This window comes from Sprattus sprattus, assembly GCF_963457725.1.
Source record: "Sprattus sprattus genome assembly, chromosome: 6".
In the NCBI taxonomy this organism is placed as follows: domain Eukaryota; kingdom Metazoa; phylum Chordata; class Actinopteri; order Clupeiformes; family Clupeidae; genus Sprattus; species Sprattus sprattus.
In genome coordinates, this window is record NC_137925.1 from 19,580,670 (window position 1) to 19,601,190 (window position 20,521).

A 20,521-nucleotide genomic window follows, 5' to 3' on the forward strand; every position below is an offset into this window, starting at 1 on the left:
TCTAAGTTCCACAATATCGGTAGATACCGCTGTTGTCATTTTTACTTTGATTTTCGCGGGGATTACGCTTAGCTGGTGTAATGACGTCAGCTGCGCAAATGTCCAGTAATATCTCAATTTTAATTGGTCCATGTTTGATACGTAACGTAGATGATTACTGGCATAACATATTTACGTGCAAAGGCACAGTAGAGTTGTGCCTTTCGACGTACATATTAAAGAATACAGAATCTAAGTGCGCATGCGCGATATGAGTTTTTCGCTGCCGTTCAAAATGAATGGACAGTAAAGGCACTGCTTATTCTACCGTTTTTTTGTATTTGTTTATGCGTAACTGATACAATTGTCATCGTAATAATAATAATTGGAATAACGTATGTATTGCATATATAAATCACAAGAATACTCGGTACAAATACAAATACAAGTTTATTAAATAAAATTATTTAATAAACATTTTTACGTTTGAATTTTGTCAGGGTAGGCAGTGCCTACCTTGCCTACCCTGACTGCACGTCACTGCACAGAATGCTAGTATGGCCTTATCATGATTCAACATATCAAATGACTTTTATTATCGTGATTCCAAAACAATAATGGTTACCTCCCCTCAATGTTCAGCCATTCAGAATGACTATTTGGATGTTAAACGTATGTATCAACACATCAAGTGACTTTTTTTATATTAAATATAAGGTGTTTTCCAAATTAGATATTCGCTATGTTGCCAGATTTAATCTTGCACTGTTGCTGTCAGACAGGCTTGGGTTCAGATAGACTTCGGTTTTCCTGATGTTGTTTTCACAGAAATACATTGAAGAAAATAGCATATAAGTAATTTTCTCAAAACATTCTTCAGGCTCGATCGGGTCCTCCTGGGACCCAGAAGAGAACTATAAAGCATTATCTGGCAATTAACCTGGTAAAAGTAAATGTAAGGGGAATTTACAAATACATTTCTTTCAGAGGAGAAAGAGCCATCTCAAAATATGTTTAGGAACCATACTGACATCTTGGGAAAATCATTTAGATGTTATTGCTTTGTGCTACTGTTTTGCCTCATGATTGCAAGGGAATTGTATGGAAACCTAATTACGATCCAGAATATGCTGCTGGTTGATCCACAGAGACTCGAGAAACAAGTGTGCAAGTGCCAACGCTTTTATTTTTGTGTTTACTTAAATAACAGCATCCAAAGGATAAGGATATATAATGAGAACAGTTGATTACTCAATTGTGACAGTAATCTCTATTTCAATACAAAATAAAGAATAAACAATTCCCAATCCCGATCAAATTTCTCTATGACACAGGGTCACCTGAAGGATTGCATAGGGGTCATGAGGAGGCTGACCAGCCAAGGCACTAAGAAGGTTATTCTAGTCAAAGATGCCAAGTCACTATGCAGCTGGTGTCTCCGTCAATCAAAGTAAATCAATGTAAATTCTCAGAAATCTGCTGAGGCACCGACATAAGGTGCCAATGGGTTGCCACGACGATGTGGATGAGACTTGCTTTCTTAGCCAGTTGCTCACAACAAGCCAGTGAGACCTAAATGAGACACAAGACACCAAGGAGGAAATACAATCCACGCAAACGTACGGCGATGCAAAGATTACCATGTGGTGCAAACTAACTTTGAAAAAAATCAATAGGCATTGAGAGTATACAGAGCCAAAGCAATCAAATAGGATCTGTGACTCCTGTTTGTGGAATACAGCTGGTCTGTCATGTGTAATCTGTGCCATACAATTGAGTAATGAAGTGCAAAAGTTAATCTCTTAAAATGACTAAAAAAAGCTAACATGTGCACCTGTGTGGATTATATCCAATAACATCTAGTCTATTATAATCTGACAACTAGTACCATTTCAAACAATTTTAACACACTCTCATTTGTCACTGTCATATCTGTAATGCATTGCAAGCACTCAAAAAATCTTTGGTCACACTCTATACTAAACAGGCCTTGCTACAGTGTAACTATGAAATTAAGTACAGTGTAAAACATGAGCAACCAGTTATTGATACTTTGCACTTACATAATGTATAATTAGGGCTGGAGTTATGTAAATACAGAAAATCAATGTGCTGTTACACAGTGATAATCACTGTTACACTGCATTTAACGGTATGGTTACAAGGCATCAAGTATATGTCATAAAAAGTGTTACCAAATCTCTGCTATAGAAACCACGTTATAGAAAAACGATCTATCTTGGTCGACCCCTTTGCAATAAATCCATTTATGTGTGAGAATGAGTATGTTACATTATAAGCATGTCTCAGTGAAACATTGTTATTACAATCAAGTACAGCTTGTGATCAGTCAGACAACATTCAGTTACTACATACTCTTGTCAATCTTTTACATACCACTTTTCCTTCACCTTTACCTCTTCACATCTCAAACACTACACATTTAGTAAAACAAACCTGCATTTAGTTAATGTTACGCTGCATTCTGGTGTTATAATCTGTGTATTGCACTGGGCAGTTACAAGAAACACCAGCGTGTACTTATTCCTATCTATTTAAGATGGGGACAATTAACACTCAGAAATACAACTGGAATTAGTATTCCCTGCAGCAAGCTGAGCCCCTCTCCTCTCCTCTCCTCTCCTCTCCTCTCCTCTCCTCTCCTATGCCTGGGATATAAATGTTGTTTGCAGAGGGAAATTGATTTCCTTGAGGCTTTTATTTATGATCAATTACAGTATGTCCCTCTTCATGATCATCAATCTGCTCCACTAAGAAATCTTCCGACTCCACAGAGGCGTCGGAGTCAGTGAGGGAGCGCGTGTTGTAGAGGCGCACGGGAGAGCGGATCATGCGGGTGGGCGTGGGCGGCGGGCTGGTGAACGTGGGCGACTGGCTGCCCAGTGAGCGCGGCTGGAAGGGGCTCAGGGGCTTGTGTTCATAGGACAGGATGCCCCCGCCGCTGCCTCCACCAGGGGGCGATATGGGCAGCCCGTGGCCGCTCAGCGCGCCAGGAGAAGGGCTGTTCTTGCGCTTGGCGGCGTTGATGATGTTCTTGGCCAGCAGTCGGTGGTTGGCTTTAGTGTCCTGGCTGATGATGGGGGATTGGCACCTGGTCTCCCACAGAGGGGACACAGGGGAGGTGGTCATGGCCCGGTGGACTGGTCTTGGAGAGGGGGCGCTTGTTGTGGAGGGGCTGGGAGACCAGACTAAATTGGCTGGGCCTTCTGGACTGCTGAACCTCCTGGTTAAGGTGGGGGTCCTGGACGCTGTCGGCGTGGCTGGGGTCTCTTTCTTAGTCTACGAATTGAAAAACACAAAAGCACATATTCTGTAAACATGAAGAGTAATATCAAACATTTGTGGAATGGATCTTTTTTTTCACTGTAGGCTCTAGCAAGTCCTGGAATGCACATCACACAAGTAACACTACCCGCCCGGATTTATTTTCGCATGCAACGGCACAGTTTATTATAGCATACGTCTTTCATTCAGCTAATGATTTGAGCACATGCCTGGTCACCCCTCTCATGCAAGAGGAATAAAAAAATAAAAAAACAACTAAAACGTTTTTTTATACAAGCAAGTTTCAAATAAGAGGCTACTTGTGGGAAATTATTCAAAAGAAACACAGCAGGTGACGTTAATGACTACAAACACCTGTTTCCCAGGTTAAGTCTTCATCGAAGAGCAGGTATTACCCTAAAGTTCCTCAAGCAGATTTAAAAATAGAGTCCCTTGCATTTGTTTCTCTTTGTCAGATAAAGGTTGCAACACACTGGGGCTTCATATGCGGTTCAGGTTACCCCACATGCTGCACATCCAAGGCGACTAACCTTTGCAGAGATATGACTTTACCCTGCTGAGGTTGCTGGGTAGCTTTACGCCCCAAGCCATTGGGTGCTGTCACTGAGGAAGAAGGGTGGGTGGGTGGGTGGGTGGTGGGGGCTCTGGGGTCATAACATTCATCTAAAAGTCCAGGCCCAGAGGGCCTGTTACAACTCCAACTGTTTACAAGGGCAAGGTAGGAATGTGCAGAGAGCATTCATATTCAGCCCGCGTCTGGATACCGCCACGTCAGTTTTCAGCATCGCTGGGTCACACTATAGCATCCATTTCTGAGTGTTTTTTTTTACCTTCTACAGAGCAATACGTGGCCGCATTAAATGGCTCGATTTGCATGTCTGTCTACTTGTCAAAGCATTACGGACAGAGCAATGGTTGAGGAAGCAGAAAATTGCAGAGGGGTTCATTGGGGAAGCACATGTGCACTAAAATCAATGGCAACAAAACGAAGAAGGTAAGTGCCTTGACAGGGGAAAAAAAGAAGAAAGACCAGTAAGTAAGAAGAGACAATGAAAGGGTTCAGAGAGGGTTTTAATAAGACAGGAAGGCAGAGAAGGATAATTTTAACAGCCTCGAGAGGAATAAAGAACGGAAAGAAGATTGAGAGATGAAGTAAACAAGGAGAGATGTTAAGTGGCCCTTTTCACTTTCATAACAATGTCTGAGACATTCTGTGTTTCATGTAATGATATTCATGAAAATTCAGCTTCACCTGGAACTGCAGCTTTGCCAAGTCGAGGATTTTCATAATTAACTGGTAGAATTAGCATGCACTGTTGACTACACATATAAATCAAACAGGAGCACACAGCATATCATTTAACTTAAAGCATGGATACAGTGCTCTCTGCCAGGAAGAAAAAAACCCAGAGACATTAAGGGAGTTCCCTCACTTCTACTTTCAAGTCTATCTTCCCACATTAAATTGCAAATCATAGATCTTAAACCAGAGACACCATCTGCTAAAGTGCTTTGCAAGCCGGTACCATCCTGAAAGTTTAAAATTTGGAGGCAAGCGGTGGAAAAATAGGAAACTGCTTTCCCACTCATATTATTTGTTTCTGACAAAATACAGGCAACACTTTTTTTTTTAAATAATACAAAGGCACTCTATTGGCATCAATTTAACATCTGTAATATATTTAACAAATGCAGCAATATATTCAGCGAAGCTCTATGTCTTGTGCAAACCACTGCCATCTAATGTTAAATCTAGGAACTACATTGTTAATGTAATTCCATCGGCCAGTTGGACATTTGCATCCTTATTCCCAAGGAAGACAAACTGAAGGCCGTATTTATTTTTTCATGAAATCAGAAAATAAATGGATACCTAAAACCTAATATGAATAACATGTTTTTTGAGGGTATAAAAATAATCCCTGGCGCGCCTACTGGACCAAAACCAACAAATACACGCTGACAAACTAAGTATTACACAATCAAGTCAGCATGCAACATCTGATCCTCTTTCTAGTGGGTGTGCTTTGGTCTGTATAGTATGCATCTGTGTTTTAGTGATGTGGTTTATAGGAGTAGAAAGATGGTCTCCACACCTGTGCTTCAATCCCTGCCTTCCTGGCAGAGAACGTGGGTCTGGGCGCTTGCCCAACGGCCGAACGCGGAGAGGCGACCCGCTCGGGGGTGTAGGTCATCACAGGTGACGTGACCTCTCTAGGACTGAGAGGGAGAGGTGGTGAGAAGCAAGCTGGTCGGTAGTTGACCGGGGCACTGAACTGTGATGGGACGTGCGTCGGCAGCGACGTCTGCCTCGCGTAGGACTGTCCCATGACTACCGGTTTGGGTGGAGGTGCCCCCCTGGGCAGAGAGCTCAGGGGATCCTTGGTGGGGTTGAGGATGAAGAGGGAGGAGTTGAGCTGGTAGGGCTGATGCTTGGACAGCTCCATCTCCATCCTGGTGCAGCCGTTCTCCAGGATGGGGCTCGGAGGGGCGGGAGCCGGGGCCGAAGCGGGAGCACGTGCTGGAGGGTTATTTTTCTGGCTGGCCTGTTGTGCCTTGAGGGTCTTTGAGATCTGCGTGCTGACGTTGGAGGCAGTGGCGATGGCCTTAACTCGACCCGGCATGTTTGACGGAAACACCCAGGAGGGAGGCAAAGACATGGTCGGGGAGGGAGATCGTATCTGCCCGTCTCTCCTCGCGTTATCCAAGACGTATTTCTCTACCCTGGACTGCCTCTTGGCGAACAGCTCGGCGCCCTTCCCCGACACGTTGGTCAAAGCTTGCTCTGGCTTGTGCTCCACCCTGGCAGCGGTCCTGGAGCTCTTCAAGCACGAGGACCACGCCGGGGCCATGTCCTCCACCACGCGCTCCTCGCTGGCCAGGAAGTTGGAGGCCTCGGCCCCCAAGGCAAGGAGCTCCTCCTCGTGGACGTTCTCAGGCAGAGGCCTCTGCTTCTTCTTCTCGTCCACTCCCTGCACCAGGGACAGGAGGTCTGGGTTAGGCGAGACTTTGGGCTTCTCCTGGAAGGTGAACATGGACTTGCGAGTACCACGGCGCGCCGCACCTTCGTCCAGGATGCCCGATCGGATGGGAGTCTGCGGCCTCCTCTCGGTCAGCATCTGAGGGATGTAGGTGGGCTTGGGAGCAGTCCGGGGGATGTGGTATGCCGGCAGAGGTCTGGCTGATGGACCAGGCGTCATGGCTGGGGGAATGGGGCTGCTGTAAGACGGCAGCGGAGGGGTCGGGTACGATGGGGCGGGAGGCGGAGGGGAGAAGGCCTGCTTAAGGGGTCCTGACAGGGGCGGCTCTGAGAAAGCCTGCAAGGGTGGCTCCACCGCATACGTGGGGGTGGGAGGCTCGGGGAAAGCCGGGAGGGGGGGCATGGAGTAAGAAGGGGCCGGGGGGATGTCCATCGCTGGACTGGATCCAGGGGAGATCTGCACAGTGCTGGGTGAAAAAAACGGACGAGCCGTCCTGTTGACGATGGTGGATGATGATTGCTTGGCCACTGGTGTGAGGGGTTTGCTCGGGGCGTCATGACAACCATTCGATATCTCGCCAGGAGTCTCCACAGAGGCTCCAGCATACGCTCCATTAACCTTGCCTTCTCCTTGGCCGGCGCTGGGGTGAGCTGCACTGTTATTGTCATCCTTGACAGTCACCTCCTCCCTCAGCTCTTCTGCGGACTCCACGGGGAGCTCCTCTTCCTCCTCCTCCTTCTCCTTGACGGGCAGAAAATGTCTCTCCTGCACACTGTTGTCAACATCTTCCACGTCATGGATGGCTTCCCCCTGATCCTCCATGATGCTGTTGCCCCTGCTCTGGAGTGCACAAGATGACCAAGGCAGCTTGGCCTCACTGTTTCTATGGTTTAAATCTCCGTCCTTGTTCTCAGCGGTCTGCTTATTTTCCCATGTTAGCTCTGAGCTCCGAGGCGAAGTGCCAAAATGTTCACTCTTGGACTCTTCCTCTTCTCCTCTTCCTTCTCCTTCTCCTTCTCCGTCTCCTCCTCCTCCGCCTCCCTCGCCAAAACTGACCAGGGTAAAAGCGTTTACTCTCTGCCTGCGGCGGTTGAAGAGTTGGACACCTCGCGAGTTGGACGGTACAGAGAGTTGGGCAGCGATGATCTGGCTCCTCGACCGGGCCTCTTTCAGCTCCTTCTCAGAGAGACTAGCACTTCTGCTGAGGTCTGCAAGCAGAAAACAGAGTAGAAAAACACATCATGAATATTTTGAAGCAAGAAATTCTAGAAAGCATGTAAATATTTGCCTTGCAGTGCAACATGCAACACTGCCACTACAAATATGACACACACAGAAGAACCTACTCAAACAGGCTCATAAATGTGCATGTGCATGTGAAACACCAAAAATGAACACTTTTGCAGGTCGCAGGAGGCGCATAGAGTGCTATTTTAAAGCCACATAATTGTTTCTCTGGCATATGGTTTTGATTGCTACATAATTCAACCAGTGCACCCCAAGACGTAATACAGTCATAAGGTATTTGGTGAACTAACTTAAAGAGCTGGAAAACCCTGTAGTCTTCTACATTACGTCCATTAACCTCATAAGAATCAGTGGAGTGGATCATTAGCACTGTCATACCAGACATACCTGCAGCAGCCAATACTAATTTCTTTCATGTGTGAATAAAATAGCATAGTGTGCTTATTCATAGCTCCCACTCTCACTCTCTCTCACACACACTAGCACTCTATCTCTCTCTCTGTCTCTCTCTCGCTTGCTCGCTCGCTCGCTCGCTCGCTGTCTCTCTGCTAGGATCTGTTTGTCTTGCAATAGAAATTCCACAGTCAGCAGTTAACACCAGATCTAAAGACAGAGTTCCAAAGGGGGCAATAAGATGGAAAGGCTGTAAGCTGCCGTTCCATTCGGCCTTAATCATAAATAAATATGCCTTTCACTGTGCCAAGCATATGGAAGAATCAGGTCAGGCAGACTGACACAGAAGGGCAGCTTTGCAGGCGTTGAAGGGTGAAAGATTTATACTGGTAACACTGATTTAAACAGTTGTTGTGTCTGAAGAGAGCCGTACCAAATGGGTGGATGGACATAGATGTCAAATGAACCAAATGAGATGTTTAATGTTAGCATGGATATACCTTGTAGTTTTATGGAAAATCATATATCCCTGGTAAATTTGTTCTCATTAAGGTGCAGACAAAGATTGAAACAGAGCTCTTTTTGTTGAAAAAATGGCAAAGGTTTATTGTCTGGGCTTAAGACCTTCATTCCAGGCTACACAAGTATTTCCTTTACCATCGGCAGCAGTCCCCTCCCAAAGCATTCCTCAACTGCCGAGAAAACTCCCGGCCTGAAAGTGCTGCCACACACTCTCAGAAATATGTCTTCAAGGCACCACACACACACACACACTCACGATTCATGACACATTGACACATTTACATTCAAACATCCGCAGTCCCCGAGCAAACTATGCATTTAAGCTCTTGAACTTTGACCTGGGGTGTTTAGTGTCTCACAGATCTTGTAAACACATTAATAGGGTCTATCTTCACCAGGGGGGTAAAAACAAGTCAACTAAAACCAACTCTGCCTTGGGTAATAGTGATCTGTGCAGTTTGACATTCTCTGGCCCCAAACTATTACTCCACTCCCCTCACGTTTCACTGTTATCACAGAGTAAATTAGTTTGTGATAATACGCTCATTGCCTGGTTTACTTAAGTCCATGGAGAATAGCAACGTTGCTCTGGACTAAGCTGATGACTGAATCAAGGCTGTGGGTGATGCTGCTTGAAGCGAAGCGAGAGCAATCCATTTTTTAATGGCGCAGTAATTACATACTTGTTGAAGACCCATCCCCTGGGAGTTTGGCTTTCAACCTCAGCAGGTTTTAACTACGTCCTGAGGGACTTGGTCCACAAATTCTGAACAGCATCTTGAGAAACAAACAAGGATAATCCTAACAGGTGTTGCTTTTATCCCAGGGATACTTTGTTTAGTCATATGAGACATCTTTGTGGAAAGAGAGTGGGCTGGTGGACGAGCCATGTGCTTTCCATTGGAGCGTTTGAGGAGCTCAAAGGATCACTCAAATAAAGTACTATGAGACATATACAGCCGAGGACACAATACTGTGCATCTGCCACTAATTGGATACTCATAAATTCGCCCCTCATTGCCTTGAGCCACGAAACACAAAGACATCAAAAAGTAACCTCAAAAATGCTAGTCCACAGTTTCCAATACAAACAGCTTTGCTATTTATCTCCAAACCTACATTTCATCTCATTTACAAGAATTGATTACACAACACATTTTTTCTAAGGTGATAGGAATTTTGTCACGACAACATTAATGTTGAGAGAGTTAGATACATGCAGCTCAGGTAGTGTTTGTCCTATTGGCTAACGGTGTGGATTACAGCTGCATACCTTGGCCTTGAGTGACAGACGCAGAGGTGCTTATGCACACAATAATAAAGTCTGCTTACGTGTCGGCATATACTGAAAGACGATGAGACACATTTACAAGAACATGAGATAGATTTACACTTCTGTCTTTCTACGTGTCACTATTATGACACCTATTTGGCACCAAGACTATTTCAAGCCACCATCAGGGCACTGTTTTGGTACACTCACGTTGGATCCATAATAAGCCGTGAATTAAATTAGGCAAAGTATCATCATCAAGTGCGCCAGCTGGTATGTGCGCACTACTTCAAATGTATTACCTATCTAAGTTTATAGCTAACTTTTCTTCGCATAGCCTAGCAAATAATCTTTTTTGCAAAAGATAGTTTCCTCCGATTAATCCAAAACTCAACCCGAGTGCCTCCTCTACTTGGTGGCAAAGCAGCCTACCGTCTCACTTGAGTGAATCTCGTACAATTTTAACATTTCCTCACCGCATGTCAACATGCCCTTGAACAAAAGACAACACAACCTGCTTTCTGAGACACTCGTTACCCCTTTGGTGCTCTGGACATGCTTTTCTTTTCAGTTTTGTAAACAAATATTTCTACAACCTGTACCATGTGACATCATACCGAGCATCTCGAAAAGTCATGGGTCTTCTGGGCGTACTTTCATATGGCTGAAGTTCAAGTTTGCCCTGAACAATAGTAAACGCTAAAATTCAAAAACGTCAAGGAAAAACTTGTTTATAACTAGTTTCTGAACAACGCACTACAGCATCAATGAACCTTTCAAACTTCCAAGCGGGTCAAATATGTCTGAATCAAGGGTCTCAAATGCAACTGGTGTAAATCTTCTATAACGAGTTTTCTTTAAAACAGGTATCCAATTTCCTTACCTTTTGAAATTCAGAACTCCGTTCGCTTTTTGCCGCTAGCCCCACAAGCTTTTCTTATTTAACTGTATCTCTTTCCTCCACACCCCCTTTTTGCAGCTCGAACTTGGATCGTATTTCGTTCCGTTGCAAATGATGGTCTCTACTGCGCGCTCGTGCTTCAGCCTTCTGACGCTGCAGACTGCCGAGCAGAGAGGCTACTAGGCGAGGCTTAGTTGGATCCCGAAACGTTTGTTAAACCACTGGCATCAGTTTTTCACATTAAAATGAGAACCACTCGTTTACACGGAAGTTTTAGAAAGGGCAAGACAAAAAGTACCTACGTAAGTAGTAGAAGAGGGAAGTCCCCCTCTAACTACAGACTTATGACTAATTCGTTTGGTTTACCAACTCAGTTGAAAAGATATGTGTGTGTGTGTGTGTGTGTGTGTGTGTGTGTGAGAGAGAGGGGGGGAAGACAGTTTGAAAAACACAGAGATGAATGCTAGTGGTCCTCTCCATCCACCAGTCGGTTATACATCCATTTATTTTTAAAAGGCAACCACTCAAAGCTGTGTCATCACCTTTTATGAGACCCGGCAGAGGTGGGGAACAAATTAAAGCTCACAAGATAGATGACAAGAACCACAGCAGGCAGACACACCTGACCTTGTGGACGGTACAGTGGGGCTGTGTTTGATTATCTGAACAACCCCTTCTACACTGACTGATCGTTCCCCAAAAGCCCCAACACTTAGGGAGGAGCAGGAACTTCACTCTCCACCAGGGAATGTGGAGGGAGGGAAAGAGAGAGACAGAGAGAGAGAGAGAGAGAGAGAGAGATAAATGAGCATGAACTGAAGTGAGAGAGCAAGCGAAAGAGAGAAAGAGCAAGAGCGAATGACTGAAAGTGAGTAACAGGAAAGGGGATAGTGTTTGGTTTTGTGTGTGTGTATGTGTGTGTGTTTGTGTGTGTGTCTGTGTGTGTGTGTGTCTGTGTGTGTGTGTGTGTGTGTGAGTGTGTGTGTGTGTGTGTAGGTGTGTGTGTGTGTGTGTGTGTGTGTGTGAGAGAGAGAGAGAGAGAGAGAGAGAGAGAGAGATGGACATTACAGAGTAAAGAAGAGGGAGGGGTAGAGAGCATGAACTTGGCCTCTGGCAAAGCTGTGAGGGTCTCTCTATGGCCTGCTGTCTTGACACGGGCAGACAGACAGTCCGACAGACAGATAGTAGGGAAACTCCCCAAAGCAGAGGGCTTGAATCAGATCAGATTACCCTGTCGGATGTTATCATTCATAGGGGGACAGGGATGGCGGTGCTCTCCCACTGGGCATGTGTGTGTGTGTGTGTGTGGTGTGTGTGTGTGTGTGTGTGTGTGTGTGTGTGTGTGTGTGTGTGTGTGTGTGTGTGTGTGTGTGTGTGTGTGAGCATGTGTGTGAGAGAGAGATAGGTGGGGGTTGATCTCCATCCTTGGGGTCAAAACTCAAAACTGTTGACTGTAGTTTGACCTCTCTTAAACACTCCAGGGGGGAATCTGCATAGGTAGAACAATGAAATGCTGTTCTGAATTTTTAGAAAAATGGTTATAGTTTATCCTCTCTCAGAGTTTTAACACACTGTTGCCCTAGGCCCTGTTTGTAAATACAGATGTGTTCAATACTCTCAAATGTGGCGAAATTCAACCCTTGATGATTAACATGGGGGGGAAATCTCCTTTCCTATGGTTGTGGCCAAGTTTTAGTCACTTCTCTGGAATAGGCACATTTAAAGACATTTAAATAACACAGTTAAAGCTGGGAAAACTGGACAAAAAAATGTGTTCCTACCCAAATATGTGTCTAAAAGCGTGTTGTGTGACTCAGACAGGAGATTTTCTGATTATCTGAAAAGGCCACAGAACAACGCTGTAAGGCTCAACTGGCGTGCATGTCATTTTGTTTTCCATTTCGAATTTTCAACAAAACTGCCTCATAATTTTGGAAAACTAGGAACGAGGACAATAACAGTGGTTTGAATCATCATATTCTATACGTCATCAGCTTGTTTCATTAGTTAAGATGTAACAAGGCTGGCAAAACTTCACAAATGTTTTACTAAGGAAATTACGTATTCTGTGGGGTGTTTTTACTGTGTTTGCTTTTTTTTACAAGCAGACATTTGTATTGTCATGAAAAGGAACCGTTGACATACACCCTCAGCAGACGAAAATTATAAAGGATTTTTTCCACTTAACTTTTCCCACAAGTCTGTGTGTTATGGTCACTGAGAATGTAGAGTATTGAACCCCTGCCACACACACACACACACACACACACACACACACACACAAAAAGAGGGTTGCAGACCTGATTGCATTTCCATTACCATCAAGTTATTCCATTTTAACTACAAGGAAGCAGATGTCTGGTTGAGGCCTGGACTGTCAACACACACTGTGTTTGTGTACAGAGGGGCGTGGTGATCTCTTTTCCCTGTTTGTTCATGCAAGTGCAAAGCAACAGTGATCTTTTCCTCAAGATAAGCCAAGACGCACTCTAAGTTTTAACGCCCATCTGTAACTCTAGAGGGTGTTGTTTTACAAAAGTGCGGTCCTCGACCACAGAGAGCCTCACTACGCACCCCCATTCCTGATGCGCCCTCCCCCCCTGCACAACTTGATGATGTACACGGTAAACACCCTCAACTTGCTATGTCAATGGCACTTTCCTAGATAGTTTTTCATTTCAACCAAACAAAAGAGAAAAGCATGAGGCCCAGCCTTCTACTGAAGCTGGGCTGCTAGACCAGAGCTCTGACAGTGATAGGGTTTCGACTCTGCTGAAAACTCTTCATTGCCCTGTAAGTCACTATAAATAAAAACCATCTGCTGACTCTCACCAAAGCAATGTAGACAAAAACACCTATGAATATTTACTTGTTTTTCGTCCAAGTTGACTGTCAGCGGAGGTCACGGCCGGCTTCCCTTTCACCCAGCTGTGCTTGTCCTTCTTCCAGCTGTCGGCGGTAGGGCTTGTCCCAGCCTGCCCTGCCAGCTCCGTCCCCTGCCGGACCCCCCTGCTGCTGAGGCTTCCCGGGCCAGAACCGGGGCTCTGGTCCGGGCCCGGGCCCACTCCAGGCAAGCTGACCCCTCTCCTGATGGGCTCGTGACCTCTTGTCTCCATCTTCAGTGACGTCCCTTGCTGGAGGCTGGATGAAGGGGTGTTATCGTTAACCAGTAATCGCAGGTTTGGGCCTTTTTTTTCTTCTTTTTCTTCCAATCACAGAGCCCTCTCTCGCAAGCACCTTGAAGGCTCTGCTCGAAGACTCTCTGTATCCACCACAGCGTCCGTGTCCGTTCCTCCCGTCTCTCTGTCTGAAGGGTGGTCAGTTTGGCCTGAGAGGAGGAGGGTTCTTGGCTCCACTAGCTGAAGGAGAAATGTGTAACAAAAACAGGACCCAGAAGTGGCAGGATCAGACCGCCATCTGAGGTTGAACCTTACTCGAGAACATGCTCCAGCACAGCAGTGCTTCCCCGTCCAGTGGGTGGAGAAGACGCTGCTGCTGACGCGCTGACCAGCAGGGAGCACTTTTACTTTCGTCCACAAAATGCTGTCCAAAAGCTAATATGACCTCCCAAGAGACGTTCCCCCTAGATCTCTGGAAGCGTTCCCATGGAGGCTTGCCAAGAAAATTTCGCAATTGCAATTTGCTCCACTGCAAATCCCGTAAGCGCTGAATCACCATCCAGTTTTTTTTCTTTGTTTTTTTTTTTGTTTTGTTTTTTTCTACTTTAGTCTGCCTTCAAACTCCAATCCAGACATTCTTCCTCCTCATCTCATATCCCCGACAGCAAAACATAGCCTATCCTGACACAGCGAGCGTCGTAATCTCAGACAGGCAGATTATTTTTCTTTCAGGGACACGAGAAGCTCTCGTTCTTACAATGTCATCTTGGTATAACAATGCCTTAGAAGAATGCTGTGTGCTCAATCTTCCCCTTAGTTCATTATTGTCCTGGACAGAAAAAAAGCCAAGCTAATTCCAGTCATGTAGAGTCAGAAAGCAGTGAGCATTGAATGTCATTCTTGAGCAGTTTCTTTAGCGTGTATTTATTTTCCCAGCATATGGCCTTTGTTATAATCCCTTTGTGTCTGCGGCCCCTCACCGAAACGAAGCCCTGGGTGGCTTTGGCCCCGGGTTTGAGGTGCTTTTCAGACAGGCACAGAAGCTGACAGTTGGTTTATTTGGACACTTCAGCTTAGGTCCAGTTGAGTTCAGGTCTCGTCGGAGTATGATGTCTGGAGCGGTTTATCTGAATGCGTTCACGGTGTGAGGTGTAAGGGTCTCAGCCCTGGCAGAGAGGAGGATGGGTAGATAGGGTGTGTTTGGGGCCGTTTGGCATCGCCTCCTTTTGTCTCTCTCTGGGCCACAGTCACCTAAAAAACAAACAGAGTGTTGACTGAATTTGTGAGAAATCTTTGCCTTACATGAGATGCAGGAGCTTCACACAGATGCAACAATTTATAGTACAGGCATATTTGAAAGCGGTTAAAGCTTTTCTTTTTTTTTTACTGAGAATGGATATGAAATGGTCTGGGTACTGGGGTGTACACTATTGCTGCAATTACTGAAAATATTTTATGTTCCACCAATTTATTCACACTTAGGAGACCAGGCAGCACTACTCTTCATCCCCTAGTCTGCAAAACCATTCAGTATGTGCAAAGTTACTGGCTGTGTGTGGAGGTTAATGCACCAGAAAATGGTCACAGAAGATTATAACGATAATTACCGTGGCAGCAATATCACCACCACCGTTTCCTTTAAGAAATAAAAAACAGATAAATGATCTGCACCCATTGAAGTGCTCAATTTTCCATTCAAAGACAATAAAGACTGCTGCCTTTATCGTCAGGCAGGGGTGGAGGAAGGAACAAGGAGATGCCTAAATGAAAAGCCACAGAGTTGAGAAAGGACCGTCTCATTAGATCCTGGATTCAAGAGATCCTCCTCATTACTTGCCAAAGAAATGACTGCTGGGGGCTTGAGCAGCAGCCTGGAATTAATCCCAGGTTTTGCCGTCTAAGTGAGGGACGGCGACTGTTCAAATATGAAATGTGTAGCGGTTGCCAGAGGGTGCGACTAAAACAAATGAGGCCGAGGACTCCAGCGAGACTCCCAGACACACGTCATCTTTCACATCCTGTTTGAGTAAGCTTTAAGGTAGGCTAGCTTCAGGGAGGAAAAGAAGGCCTCGTATGTCATCACTTTTGAAGTCTATGAGCTAATAGACTGGAGAAAAAATGGCCGCCTGTCATCTGTTTGATGTATCCTGTCGTGCTAGCATCTGACAGATCTACGCCCATGGGGCCGTCATGACCGCCATGGCCGCGGTTGTTGTTTTTTTGTTGTTGTTGGGATTATGACTGGTAGCCCTATCCCCACCCTCCATGCTGGCTGACAAAAAGCAGCACACAGAGAAGAGGTCCACTGTTCGTGCCCACTAGACGAGCCTGCTGTCTGAAACCACAGACCATCGCTCAATCCAAACCCCCTCACTTTGCCAGGGCTCGCCCTCGTGCATTTTCACACCGACCCCAACCCCCCCCCAACTGGGTGCCCCCTCCTTCGAAACATCTCTGGGTGAAGAACAGCTGCTTTGTTCTCTGGCAACAGGATGTTTGTTTTATCAGAGGATGGTTTCTTTTTAAATTTCTTGCAAAAGAAAATCCCCCCCTGCTGCTAGAGCATCGATGCTAATCAAGGTGTTTATCGGTCTGAAGTTGCAACATTTCAACATGTCTCTCTTGTTTACTGTAACAAGCGTTGCCTGGAGAGCTGAGTTGTTAGTATCAGTCAGATGGATCACAATCCCGTTCTTTGTCTTTGAGCACAGCCTTTGATAGTCCAGGGGAATTATTCATTGTGTTCAGGGTGGGGATGGGGGGGATGGGGGTGGGGGGGGGGGGCATGCAAGTTTAAATTACTCATCTGCATCTGAGTCAAGTTCAAACTTTCCCACCACTATCCAGTATAGAAATGATTTTGCCAGACTGTCATACGCTGTCATGATTAGAAACACTATAAATCAATATTTTCTTGTGACAGGGTGCTCTGCCTTTAGATCCTTCTCTGCTCAGATGCTGTGACATCTCTGTCATAACTCAACTCAGGCAGAGAAATAAAAAACAAGGTGACACTAACATGGACAGTGACAGAACTGACAGGTCCTGACACCCATTGTCAAGTATGATCCAATTTTTATGACCCTGTCACAAATACATAAAAAAAATATGTCAAAAATCCCCCAAACTTTTTCCCCCTCTCCCTGTCACTGCATAGCTTCTCGTTAGTAGGCCTTGTGCGGCCAAGTGTGAGATTATAAATCTGTCACCTCCGAGTTCCCAAATGGCCCACAATGCATTGCCATCACAGGTATGCCCAGTCTCTCCCTCCAACACACACACACACACACACACTCACACACCAAACTAGCCAGCTGCCCCCTCGTGCAGACGTAAGGAAATGTGATAAGGTGCACAGCAGGTAAAGGAAATTCCTCCAGGACGTTCAACCGTATCACTTACAGGCAGCCATAACGAGGCGGCGTATCAACACAGAGGCTGACACATCTAGACAGCAGCCCTCGGGGCCCGGGGCCTGGCCCTCTAGTCTCTCCTATCCATTACACTCTGACAGGCACAAATCATCGACAGGGGCAGAAGTACCTGGAGTTTTTTTTTCTCTTCAAAAGGGGGGAGAACCTGCTCTTGCTCTCCAACACACACACACACACACCCACACACACACACACTCGAAAAAGGGCCATTCAAAAGACAACACCTTCAGAAGTGCTGGAAAATAATTTGAGGGTAGTGCTCCGGATTTTCGCATTCCTAGCCACATAAGTCCTCGCCAGCCAGCCAGCCAGCCAGCACGATGGCCAGCATGCCTTAGCATGCGCGGTGTGATGACAGACGTTCAAAAATACAGGCTGGTCACACACTTCAGTGAGCTTCAGAAATGACTGGGGGCTTCCTTTCAGCCTTGGCAGCCGCCCTCCCAGCGGGCTCATAGGAATGATTAGGGGAAGGGAAAGAAACACAAGATCAAGGGAGATATGGAAGTCAGCCCCGATCTATTGTTCCAGGTAACTACCATGCAGGTTTGTTTTCAAAGTAGACAACATTAAGAACATGTGAAAAACATTAAAACTACCATGAGCCCTAAGGAGACTGGCTCCTTTACATTAACCACAGAAAAAAACACTAAGTAACGAAAAATTCCATGTTCATTTAAACTGAGATTCAATATGTTCAATATGTTGAAGTGAAGTTCAATATGTTTTCAACTTTCCAAACTGAATGAACTGCAATCAAATCACCATGTGCAAAACACCTCTTAATTTTCGAATTGCTCTAAGAACCAAAGAAAGACACCAATTAATTTGAAGGAGTCTCTCCCTGATAATCATTATTAAGCCAGTGTTACTGCTGCCCTCAGAGGCTGAGAGCACCAGCACCTCTCTTTGTTCCATGGGGTCTGTCAATAATACATAAGAAATGACTTTCTCCAGGACAACCCTTCATTAGATACACGTTCTCCTCTTTCACGAGGGGGTCATTTTGGCCAAACATGCATGCACACCATTGCACAGATGGTGACTAGGATCTAACATCTTAGCACTCATCTAATCTACAAACAAAAACAGACATGCACTGTCCAAATGCTTACAATACAATTTTAAAAGTACATCCAGAACCACAATCCATGAAATAAAATGTAAATAAAAATGAACATTTAAACTAAATTTAACTAAAGTCTTTCATTTTCAGAAATGTGTGTTGCAGAGCTAAGAGCTGGAGGAGTTTCCTTTTAGATGAGCCTGACAACAGGTGATCATTTACAGCAGGGCAGTCCAGCTTTATCCCCCTCCACCCCCAGCGGCATGCTCCATAAAAACCTCATGGCCGGCCGTAAAGCCATTAGGCAGCACCCACGGCACTCACCTGGACTCCCGTGCAGCAGTAGTGTGCGACGCGACCGGTATCCTCTGCCCCTTTTCAGGTCCTCCGTGCGTGCGTGCTCACACACTCACGCTAACACACAGCACGGCACGGCACAGCACAGCACACCACACCTCCCCCTATCTATCTTTCCCAAAAGAAAACTCTCACTCTCCCTCCCTCTCTCTCTCTCTGACTCTTCCTCCTTCTCTTTCTCTTTCCCTCAATCTGCTTCTCTCTCTCTCATTCTCTCTCTCTCTCCTAGACAGAAACAGGGGAAAGGGGGTGTGGACCGCCAGCACTTGGAACACAGAGGGCTCTTTGTCTTCCTGTTTCATATGGTTTCCTTCAAGCATGCATACTGAACACATTATGCCATTATATATTTTCATATTCAACACCGGGCCGATTTGAGAAACCTGCCTACTTTTTTTGACCCCCTACACCCCACCCCCACCACTCCCCCCGTGCCCCCATCCTCTATATTTTCTCTCTCCTTAATTTCTTCTTACTCAAGGGTAGGAACAAGGCAAAACAAAGGATGATATGTGGATGAGGAAATGTATTCTAAACTCACTGCCAGCCCGGAGCACTTGTTTATACTACTCCAGACTGCTGTGAATTCTAAACGTAACCACGGCGAGCTCGGAGCTCTTCCCCCTGAGACCGAAGCCAATGGGAGCATGTAAAAAAGTAGCACAAAGGGCCTTACAGATGGCTTTTGCAGATCTGTCCTGGGCCCTAGACGATAATTCACGGACACTAATACACGTCTCAGTAAAGTAAGGCACTCCGGTCCGCTGTGGGATCGAACCCAAGACCCTCTGATCTCCACCTCACTGGGGCCGTCTGAGGCCCAGAAATGAACTCTGAGATCCTAACCTTGAGCCACAGACTAAACTGTGCGAACACACAGTGATTCATACCGAGAGTTGTACCACGTTGTAAAGGTGCCTTTAATTCATTATTGTTATGAAGGAATAAAAAGAGGGCTGCTATTAGGGGGAAAAAAATGATAGAGCTGTTCAACAGGACACTACACAGCTGTTGGTTCACATAATTTCCTCGCTGCCATTACTCTTCCGTAACTAAATCATTTTGTATATATGCAACCGAAAGGTTCATTCAAGGTTCGCCCAGACAAAAACAAACATCTGTATGATGTGGACATATATCACACATTTCTCTCCATCTCTGTTAGGTTTAACACAGAACTATCAAATATGCATGGGTCTCTGCCACGCATGTGCGCCTCGGTAATTTGAGGCAAGCGGACATAGTTGGCCGGCGAAGGGAGCGTACCAGTCTCCAGACCAAGGGCTGGGGCTCGGCAGCGCGACATTTTAAACAGAAAAGTGAAATTCCAACGGGAGTTATTAAAAACTCTAACAGACCCGTGGGTCAGCTACAGATGCAGTCCTGAGAACACTAACCTTTAAAAACTTGGGCTGTTAATTTGGTCTCAAGAGCATTTATTTTCACAATGCATTTTTGTAGTTTATAACAAGCCATAAAATGCACCACACCAAACCAATCTAGGACATCTGCTAAATTTGAGCTATCATTTATTCATTGTACTGTACTGTGTTTACTCTAATGTACAATTCATTTCGTACAAATGACAAATGTGGCAAATATACAAATGTATTCTGAGTTTTCAACCTCCAAGCAGATCACTTGCTGGTTATATCCACAGGATGAATTCATTAATCCTTAATCCTAGTTACTTCTCTCTCTCTCTCTTTTTTTCTCTCTCTCTCTCCCTACTTTCTCTCAGCCTCCTTCTGTTTTTGTTTATTCTTGCCCTCTTCATCTCAATGGAACAGGGTTCTGTTATTAATACCCCATGCAGCTGCTATTACAGACATTAAGCCTCTTCCTTTCGCAGACCAGTGTGACTTTCCACAGTAGCGACATTAATGTGTGTGTGTGTGAGTGTGTGTGTGTGTGTGTTTATATGTGTGTGTCAGAGAGAGAG

General features: G+C 45.4%; 1 protein-coding gene across 2 annotated transcripts; it reads right to left on the reverse strand.

Annotated features, from left to right (window-relative positions):
* Positions 1 to 1,163: 1,163 nt before the first annotated feature.
* synpo (synaptopodin) lies at positions 1,164 to 14,786 on the reverse strand. Of its 2 annotated transcripts, XM_080841168.1 has the most exons (3): positions 13,473 to 14,786; positions 5,382 to 7,474; positions 1,164 to 3,279 (listed from the first exon to the last, which is right to left on the reverse strand). In XM_080841168.1, the coding sequence occupies exons 1-3, from the start codon at positions 13,717 to 13,719 to the stop codon at positions 2,698 to 2,700; spliced, it is 2,922 nt and encodes a 973-aa protein (XP_080697294.1). In that variant the 5' UTR covers positions 13,720 to 14,786; the 3' UTR covers positions 1,164 to 2,697. The 2 variants fall into 2 exon arrangements, 1 of the variants encoding a protein (XP_080697294.1); XR_013968709.1 differs by lacking the exons at positions 1,164 to 3,279; positions 13,473 to 14,786 and adding an exon at positions 10,586 to 10,710 and having other exon boundaries at positions 7,337 to 7,474.
* Between the last annotated feature and the right edge of the window lie 5,735 nt (positions 14,787 to 20,521).